General features: G+C 37.4%; 1 protein-coding gene across 1 annotated transcript in view; it reads right to left on the reverse strand.

The window, feature by feature from the left end:
• The window catches only part of LOC110453943 (cytosolic Fe-S cluster assembly factor narfl-like), a 12383-nt gene extending 2356 nt beyond the window's left edge, over nucleotides 1-10027 (reverse strand). The window contains exons 1-9 of the mRNA XM_021503201.1: nucleotides 9980-10027; nucleotides 8846-8969; nucleotides 8287-8379; nucleotides 7952-8107; nucleotides 7408-7540; nucleotides 6044-6178; nucleotides 3906-4154; nucleotides 3158-3230; nucleotides 2525-2662 (exon numbers count right to left, since the gene is read on the reverse strand). Of these exons, the coding sequence (XP_021358876.1) occupies nucleotides 2525-2662; nucleotides 3158-3230; nucleotides 3906-4154; nucleotides 6044-6178; nucleotides 7408-7540; nucleotides 7952-8107; nucleotides 8287-8379; nucleotides 8846-8911 (1043 nt within the window). The 5' untranslated portion in view covers nucleotides 8912-8969; nucleotides 9980-10027. The remainder of the gene's footprint in view (nucleotides 1-2524; nucleotides 2663-3157; nucleotides 3231-3905; nucleotides 4155-6043; nucleotides 6179-7407; nucleotides 7541-7951; nucleotides 8108-8286; nucleotides 8380-8845; nucleotides 8970-9979) is intronic.
• Between the last annotated feature and the right edge of the window lie 235 nt (nucleotides 10028-10262).

Consider the following 10262-nt stretch of genomic DNA (forward strand, 5'->3'; position numbering starts at 1 on the left):
GTTGAAAGGTATTTTAAGACAATTGACCCCTGTGACCTTGAATATAATTGAAGGTCATTCATTTGAACAAACTTGGTAGCCCTTCACTCAAGCATGCTACTGGCCAAATATCATCTCCCTGGGCAGTTTGGTTAAAGAGAAGAAGATGTTTAAAGTTTTTAACATATTTGACCCCTGTGACCTTGAAAATAGGTGAAGGTCATTAATTTTAACAAACTTTGTAGCCAGTTTGCTTCTGGCCAAATATCGACACCCTAGGCCTTTCGGTTATTAAGAAGAAGTCGTTAAAAGTAAAATATTGAGGACGGGCGGACGCCACGCCACGCCACGGCATGAGCTAAAAATGTAGAAGAAAATCTCCGGACAAAAAAATCAAATACTGAAATGAACAAAGGGCAATAACTTTTGGAAAAATTGTTGAATCAAAATTCTTTTGAGGGAGACACAACTTCATACAAGAGGCCCAATGGGCCTGCATCGCTCACCTGTTATTAATCTAACACTTGTAATCTTAAAATTTCATAAGAACCTATGAAAAGATTTTAAAATATGACACCTCTGACCTTGATTGTCGAACAAGGACATTAGGTTGAAAGTGGATTAAGGTCATTCATTTGAACTAACATGCATGGTAGTCCTTCATCCCAGCATGCTACAGGCCCAATATCATCTTCCTAGGCCTTTTGGTTACCGAAAAGAAGTTGTTTAAAGCAGGTGAGCTAATGATTATAATGTATACCAAGTTTCAAAGAGATCGGTTGAAAATTGTAGAAGATTGCCGGACAAACAAAAGTTTACGCCGGACAGACGGACAACGCCATACCATAACACTCCCGTCAAATTTGACGGGCGTATAAAAACATTATCTGAAGGCTGTAACAAAATTTTCATGAACTCAATTCAAAACTGTCATCATATTGTTAGCTCACCTGGTCCGGAGGACCAAGTTGAGCTTATGCCATACCGTGGCGTCCTTCCGTCCATCGTACGTCCGTACGTCAACAATTTCTTTAAACGACTTCTTCTTAACCACTGATTGGAATTCAACTAAATTTGACTGGAAGCATCTCTAGGTGGTGCGAATTCAAAATTGTACAAATGGTGGGGCGGGGACAATTTGGCTATATTGCTACAAACGACTTCTTCTGTAGAACTATGCACTGGATATCAATCATATTTGATCAAAAGCATTCATGGGAGGCAGGTATTCAAAATTGTACAAATGGTGTGGCTGACACCCCAGGGAGCTGAGGGGCTATTGGCTATACTGCTTTAAGCGATTTCTTCTCTGGAACTAAGAGATGGATATCAACCATATTTGACTGGAAGCATCCCTAGGTGGTGGAAATTCAAAATTGTACAAATGGTGGGGCTGAGGGCGTGACCAAAAGGGGCAATTTGGCTATATTGCTATAAATGACTTCTTCTGTAGAACTATGTCATGGATATCGATCATATTTGCTCGGAAGCATTCATGGGAGGCAGGGATTCAAAATTGTACAAATGGTGGGGCTGACTCCCCGGGCTAAGGGGTGGGGCCAAAAAAAGTGTATTACTTGATGTGGTTGAGATCCCCACCATATAACTATATATACAATTGCTGAGTATAATGAGAAGAATGCATATTTGCTTCCAGGATGGCTCTAGGGTCTGACCCAACCCTTGGAGACATAGTCCCCGGGCCATAACTTTAAAACGGTTGAGATCCCCTCCCCAAAACTATATATACAAATGCTGGGCATAAAGAGACGAATGCAGTCATGATATAAGAACAGACCCTGGGGTCTGACCGAACCCCTAGGGACCTAGTTTCTTAGTCACAGCTTGGAAACAATTGAGATCCCCACCCTATAACCATATATGCAATTGCTGAGTATAAAGAGATGAGTGCACATATGCTTCCAGGATGGCCTTGGGGACTGCCCCACCCTTGGAGACTTAACCCCTGGGTCATAACTTTGAAATGGTTAAGATCCCCACCCCAAAACTATATATACAATTGTTGGGCATAGAGTGACAAATGCAGTCATGATATTAGAATTGACCCAAGGGTCGACCCTTGCAGACTTAACCTCTGGGTCATAACGTTTGAAACGGTTGAAATCCCCACCCCAAAACTATATATGCAAACGCTGGGCATAAAGAGACAAATGCAGTCATGATATTAGAATAGACCCCGAGGTCTAGCCACAACCCTAGGGACCTATAGTTTCTGAGTCACAGATTGGAAACAGTTTAGATCCCCACCCCATAACCATACATAAAATTGCTGGGCATGAAAAATCTAATACAGATATGCTACAAGGATTTGCCTTGAGGTCTAGCATATTCCCTTGGATCTCATTTGGAGAATATTTTGCCGTGATTGCTTAGATATCCAGGTGAACGATACAGGGCCTCTGGGCCTCTTGTTATAAATCTTAAACAAGAAAAGCCAAAGTGCACCTTAATTAGATCAAGTAACAGTATGAAAGACTGTTAAATGAATTCAAACAAAAAGGCAAAAATATCAGATATGCAATACCTGAGAGTTTTGTACTTCAGCTGACCACATTCCTGTCCAAAGATCTGTGCAACACTGTACTTCATGACATGCTCCAGGTATCCACCTGATCCTCCTCCATCATGATTGATCAAGTCATGTGGGGACATTCCAGGTACACTTATTAAGGTAAAAAAGACATGGTTAGGAACAATCTTCAAAAAGACAAGTCCTATAAAACCAACTCTTTTGAATGCAAATTTAAATTTCAACTGACTTGGCATATTTTGATTACATCATGCTTGCAGAGTGACCCTCTATAGGAAGGAGACTTTCTAATCTTTACCATAATATTTTACTTGAAATCAGCAGAACTCGAATTAATTGTTTTGTGCTCACATTACATAGAACAGTTTAAATGTTGACATTGTACACTTGCGTTAAATTATTTCTACTCCTAATAAACAATGGACCTTATTTTATGAACTTATTTCTGAGGAATTCAATTCATATTTCATTAATCATGTACTGGTATGTCTTGTGTATAAATTATTGTTTGCATAATTGAGTTTGCAATGGATGTTTAACACAAATTGATAAATTGAGTGTTGCAAACAATCAATAGACCCACACCTTCAGAAAAATGTAAAGGTATTTATAAAGTATAATACTCACATCATATCCAGATCAAGACTTTCCACCTCAGCCAGGTTTAAGCCTTCTTTGATAAGCATTTGATCTACTTCACCTAACATAAACAAAACAAAATATCCAAAGTGTTCAGTAAATATCTCAAAGTTCAGGTTTCAGGGTGGTGCATTGAAGGTCACGATGCTATTTTTGTAAATAGAAATATTTTGCTATCACACCAGGTGCTTCATTTGAGTTGGATGAAACTCAATACACTCTAGGCTGGTAGGGACATTTATATGTTAATCCTACTGTCTTTAAGAGCTTGTTTTATTCATGTGTAAGAATAGCTTCTGCTTAACTCAAGAGGTTTTCAAACCTAAATGATAAGAACCTGCAGTGATATAACAGGGTATTTTCGAAATCGACCTTGGTATAAATTGGGAATAATTATATCCATGTAGCTCATAAATTATCAAAAAAGGATACATATATAACTTAAATATTAGAAAACATCAGTAAGACATGAATACCACATTTATACTCAAGAAGTTGGTTAACTGGTGACAATAAAAACAGTGAACTTGGAACTTACTTCTGGGGCCCGTAAAATATGATCTCTTCCAAGGTTTCACATATCTGACATTTGTTTAAACTTGGGGGGGGGGGGGTTAGATAATTGGAAAATACAAATTTGGGGAAAAGGGGAGACCTATTTTCAACTGAGACCTCAACAGACCTTAATCAGGGGCAATAAATCCCTCAGGGAGTAAGTAATGTCTTCAACACACACCTGTTGTGATGACACAATCCACATCTCTGGTGCTGTACAGGTCGTCGTAGAAATCAGATCGGGACGCCTCCAGCTTCTTGTCATAACATGGCATGATTGTAACATGGAAGATAGCATTGGGCTTGACACCCAACTGACCAGCAAGGTAGTCCTTGACCAGTGACCCCATGACTTGCTGGGGGGACTTTGTTGTACTGATGTAGGGCAGAATGTAGGTCCCATGTGTCTTTTCAGCGTAACATATCCAACCTGAGGAAGATAAGCCAGGTAACCAGTAAATAATCCAGTACTAAAATACTAATGGTTTGATGGGCCAGTATAGCTCGACTGTTACATTATGCTATCAGCAAACGCATCTCACATCTGACCATTAAAGCAGGTCAAGGTCAAATTCGTTCAAACAAACAAAGTATGATTCTACACTTAGTGGATCTTTGTAAGAAGATTTCAATTCGTTTTACTTTTGGCACATTTATTGTTTGTCTAAGGTCATTTATCCATGCATGTTACTGGCCAAATACCATCACCCCTGGCCTGTTATTCAAAAGAAGTCATACTAAGAAGAAAAAATGATGCCAGAGGGACAACGAATGCTGTGCCATCACGTAAATAAGAACCTTTAAATAACAAGAGGCCCAATGGGCCTGCATCGTTCACCTGGTATTAATCTCACACTTGTAATCTTAAAAGTGGACTAAAATACAGCTACAGGCAGAATATCATTGTTTGATTCACAAGAACCTATTAAAAGATTTAAACATGAAGCCTGTGTCCTTGAATGTCGAACAAGGACATTAGGTTGAAAGTGGGTCAAGGTCATTCATTTGAACAAACTTGGTAGCCCTTACCCCAGCATACTACAGGCCCAATATCAGTATCTTTGGCCTTTTGGTTATTGAGAAGAAGTTGTTTGAAGATTTTAAGACATTTGACCCCTGTGACCTTCAAAGTAGGTCAAGGTCATTCATTTGAACAAACTTGGTAACCTTCATGACAGCATGCTACTGGCCAAATAGCATCATCCTAGAGTTTTCGGTTATCGAGAAGAAGTTGTTTAAAGGTTTTTTTGAGACAATTGACCCCTGTGACCTGAAAATAGATGAAGGTCATTCATTTGAACAAACTTGGTAGCCCTTTATCCCAGCATGCTACTGGCCAAATATCATCATCAAAGGCCTTTTGGTTATTGAGAAGAAGTTGTTTCAAGATTTTTTAAGACAATTGACCCCTGTGACCTTGAAAATAGGTGAAGGTCAATTATTTTAATAAACTTGGTAGCCCTTCATCCCAGTTTGCTTCTAGCCAAATATCATCATCCTGCGACTTTTGGTTATTGAGAAGAAGTTGTTTCAAGATTTTTTAAGACAATTGACCCCTGTGACCTTGAAAATAGATGAAGGTCATTCATTTGAACAAACTTTGTAGCCCTTTATACCAGCATGCTACTGGCCAAATATCATCATCCTGCGACTTTTGGTTATTCAGAAGAAGTTGCTTAAAGTTTTTAACATATTTGAACCCTGTGACCTTGAAAAAAGGTGAAGGTCATATATTTTAACAAACTTGGTAGCCCTTCATCCCAGTTTGCTTCTGGCCAAATATCATCATCATAGGCCTTTTAGTTATTGAGAAGAAGTTGTGTGAAATAAAATATTGACGCCGGACGGATGGACGAACGACGGTCGCCGCACCATGGCATAAGCTCACCTGGCCCTTTGGGGCCCTTTGGGCCAGGTGAGCTAAAAACACACAAGATTATCTGTTAACTATGATGAGAAAAATGTTTTTCTCCAATAGTTTTTGGATTCTTCTTTGTCAGAATCTATTGTAAATAGTTACAAAACCCATAGAAGAGCTACATAAAAAAGAAGAAAGTGTGATGTGGTTTACATTTATATATAATTTGGTTTATTTTTTTATTGTATAACTTTATAATTACATTATATTGATAAGGAACTGGAATTAGAAATAATACTCATTGCAATGAATTCTTAAAATTCAATGAAACAACTACAACTTGAATTGTCAATACCAATAGTTAACAGTTAATTTATGAATTAATTCTAGTGATTAATGTTTTTATTTAAAATCTTGAGTAAATTCTGACAGACAATCAACCAAACCTCAACTTCATTTACCTGGACAAGCTGATGCCAACATGGGTAAGGCTGTTTTATCTGTCTCTGAATCTTTATACCGCTGGACAAACTCTCTACAGCTCTCCAACAGACTGAAGTTGCGGGAAAATGTGGTATCAAACACATAGTGGACACCTGAAGACAAAATATAAAATTGATTATTAAAGCTTTAAGTATCCATGTTGATGTTAATAAAGACAAGAGGCCCAAGGGCCTTAGCGGTCACCTGAATTATATCATAGGTACTGGTAGCTTTATTTTATTGTTTAAATGTGATGTGGAAATCAGCATGTAAACTAAGTGAAATACAATACTTGTCATGTCATCAAAGGATAAGAATTTTAAAATATTTGTAAATGTTCCCTTTGGGGCCCCGCTCTAACCCCTGGGGAGTGGGCAGGAATTCCAAGTTTACAATGTGATACCGTCATCCACCAATGATGATTCTGACCAAGTAAAAATAATTTCCAACAGAAAATTGTCAAAATATACCCAAAAGTGTTGTTTCCCTATATAAACTATAGTAAACTTTACCCCCTCCCCAAGGGAGAACGGATAGCTCGGGGGTCCTGAAATTTACAATTTAAATACAGCCCCTGATGATCTTTCCATCCATGCAGAGAAAATGACTATAATACCTCTGAGTCTGGGGAAGAAGATTTTTGAAATATTGGTTAATTTTCCCTTTTGGGCCCCGCCCTGGTCCCTAGGGTTGGGGTAGGGATCCCAATTTTACAATTTGGTAGCCTCATCTACCAAGGATGATTCTGACCAAGTTTGAAAAAATTCCATCCACTGGTTCTTGAGAAGAAGTTGATAATGTAAAAAGTTTACGCACGACGACGGACGGAAAGTGATTGGAATAGGTCACTTGAGCAAAGCTCAGGTGACCTAACAAGGAAAAGTACCACATCCCGATCTGCCATAAACTGGCAATAAAAGACATGGTTTGCATAGCAACATTGTATATAAATTGTTGATCTCCTCAGTTTTGATTTAAATTCATATTAGCAATTCCCCATATAGGTTTAAGCAGAATTCCAAATTTTTTCATAGACCCAGGTATCAAATCTAGATTATGGCTTGGTGTCTTGCATCAGTCATACATTGCCTGATAAACAGATCCTTACGCCTGCACATGTTCATTGTATACACCAACTAATAATACAATAATCTAACTAGAATAATAATTTTGAAGCATGTAAACATGTATGTGGCAAGCAAGATTTTAATTTACTATTAACAAAATGGAATTGTTGTACACACTGGTATTTTCCTTTTCCATGTGTGTACTGTTGTTTACCAGACACTATATATTATGGTTATGTTAATCAGCTTTAAGAAACTAAATGAAAAGAGTGTACCTAATTTTTTTAAGAACCATGTGAGTTTGTGTGCAGCATCTAAGACAGACAGGTTGTACTTGGCTGATAAGGATGCCCTGGACTGTGGAGAAACCGATACCACGACCACCTTCTGTCCATTCTCATCACCAGTCTACAACAAGTCAACATACATTCATCACTTGTTTCATTGCAGTAGGAGACAAGGTATTGTCATGGATGAAAATGTTCAGCTACCTTCAAGCAGAGGGAAATGGAGTGAGAGAAAAGTTTCATGGATGAAATTGTTCAGCTATCTTCAAACATAGAGAAATGGAGTGAGAGAAGAGTTTCGCGGATGAAATTGTTCAGCTATTTTCAAGGGTTCCTCTCCCCTTCTTTCAACCAATCCCCCGATAACAACCGAAAATCTTGGGTTTGTGCCTGTACTGTAATAAGGGGTAGACAAAAAAATCCTCATTTCATAGTCTGACATCAATTCTCCTTGCTCCTGAATTCTTCAAATAAGCAAATGTTTTCTTAAGTGTTTTATGATCAGAACCTAAAAGTCTGGGGTATACCTTACCTCCTGTAAGCGTAGGTTTTCCTTGAGGACCTTGTACAACTCCTCCTGGCTCTGCTGTGTGATAAGGACACTCTCTGCAGATGTGATACATCCACTACAGGCCAGACAGTCATTCAGTGTGATCTTGGCCTTCTCCAGCTTCCTCTCCGTACCACTCTGTCATTAACAGGTAATGAAAATAACTGGGGTTTAATGTTTAGATACAAAAAAAACACTCAAAAACTTTAATGTGATAAACTAATATGTAATTTTAGTACATGAACACAAACATCCTCAACACTTCAGGGGTTATGCTCACTGACGCTCTCTGTTGATAATACTGAACTTATGATTACCTCCATTACTTCTATATAACTTCCATCATCTTCTATCTTGATTTTACCAACTTTGCCTGGACGTCTGTCTATCTTCACGGGTTTGACACATTCCTAAGATGAAAAATTCCAGCATTAGAGTAAGACTGATCAATGCACTGTTTTAGATAGAGTTTAGATTAAATTGAGGCCCATTTGCACAGAAAGCATTATTGACTTGGAACATGTAATACAATGTAAATGCAATATTACTGCATATTTATAAAAAAAAATGTGATAAAAACATTATATATACAATTCTATGGGTATCTATAATTAAACAAGCAACATGGTATTATTAGATAAGAACTAAGCTATGCTTATACATATAGCTGTTGGAATCACAAAAATCAATTAGAGTACCGGATACAAAATGGCTTTAATTTGAAAACATAATGAACTCTGAATTTAATGTTCTTCATGAGTAGTTATGATTTACAATGACCAAGTGAAATTGAAAATTAAATAATATACTTATACAATGCATTATAAAATGTACATATATACACCAGCTAAATCAAACAGATGCTGAGTCATATACCTGGGAAGGTGTGATAAAGTCATTCAGATCCGTTAGCTGTAGGGCTCCGCTAAAATTGGATGCCATCTTTAAGTTAGGATTATATATCTCTTAATGTTGCTGATGATTTTCAGACAGATGCAACCTGCAAATAACAACATACAATGTGCTCTACAGACATGCAGTGCCATCTTGACTTCTAAAAATGAGTTTTCATTCTAAGCTGCTTAATACTTCCCTCACAACACCACTTTCGTGATAAACCAATGCAAAGTACTAGTGGACTAAGGTACACTTGAAGCCAACAAACTACATGTCTGAGCAGAAATTTATAGACGGAGGCTGGTTGCTCTTTGTACTACAAAACTATCTTTATGAATTAGTACAAGGGAAACAAGCACCCACTAGGATGATAGTTTATAATAGCATCATGGTTGTAGCATTACATTACATTTGCATGTGAAAACAAACTAATCACTGCAGTTATAGGCTGTTCATATATTATCATCAATAAGCCCAAGGTTCATCTGGCCCTGACACCAGACATATATCCGTCAAACTATCTAAGTCTGGTGTCAGGGCCAGAGAAAACTCTGGCTAATTAATTTGCTGCAATAACTCAATGTATTGTCATATATTTCTTATTTAAGAGACAGTCTAATGTAAGCATTTATATAAGCAATATGAGAAAATTACAAGTGAAATAATAACACCATCTTGTGTTCTCAACCGATTTATTCCCAGAATAAGTAAACCGGCCATCTTTATTTTCAAAAGCATTCGCTCAAAAAATTGAGTCATTGTAAAATATAGGATTAAGAGTTGTGATTTCATCATGACATGACATCGAATTTTTAATGCGTTATTTTTAATTTCAAACACTAACATCAGCTGAAAATTACGTACATATTATTGTAAAAAATTGCAATGTTGAAAGAGCTCTGACGACGCAATATATATAAAAAAAATCTCTCGTCGTCAGAAAGCTACGTTATCGCAGCGAACAGGACACATGACCTTTACCTGATTACATTACATAACAGACACTGGCTATTGTGATGAAAATATATTACTAAAACCAAATCAGACTCATCTGCTTTTTAATAGAAACAAACAGAAACATAACAATTATATTTATATAAACACGAGTATTACCTGAAGCCCTCCCATGACCGGAAACAGGATATACAAGGGAAATAACTCTGTGCGACTAAACAGTTTAAGGTTGCTTGAACGTTGAATTTTCATCGTCTGCTCGTTAACAATTAAGGATCCCCGTGACGCTGTCAGAAAATGTTACTTATGTATTGGGGCCTGTTGGTGTATGCGTTTTTAAATGTAACATTTTTGGGTATGAATCCTAACGGATCTACAAAAGTTTATGCACGGGTAATATATATATATCAATAGACAGACGACCTAGTACCTGTGGTTTATG

The sequence above is a fragment of the Mizuhopecten yessoensis genome, unplaced genomic scaffold (genome assembly GCF_002113885.1).
Source record: "Mizuhopecten yessoensis strain PY_sf001 unplaced genomic scaffold, ASM211388v2 scaffold7547, whole genome shotgun sequence".
NCBI lineage: Eukaryota > Metazoa > Mollusca > Bivalvia > Pectinida > Pectinidae > Mizuhopecten > Mizuhopecten yessoensis.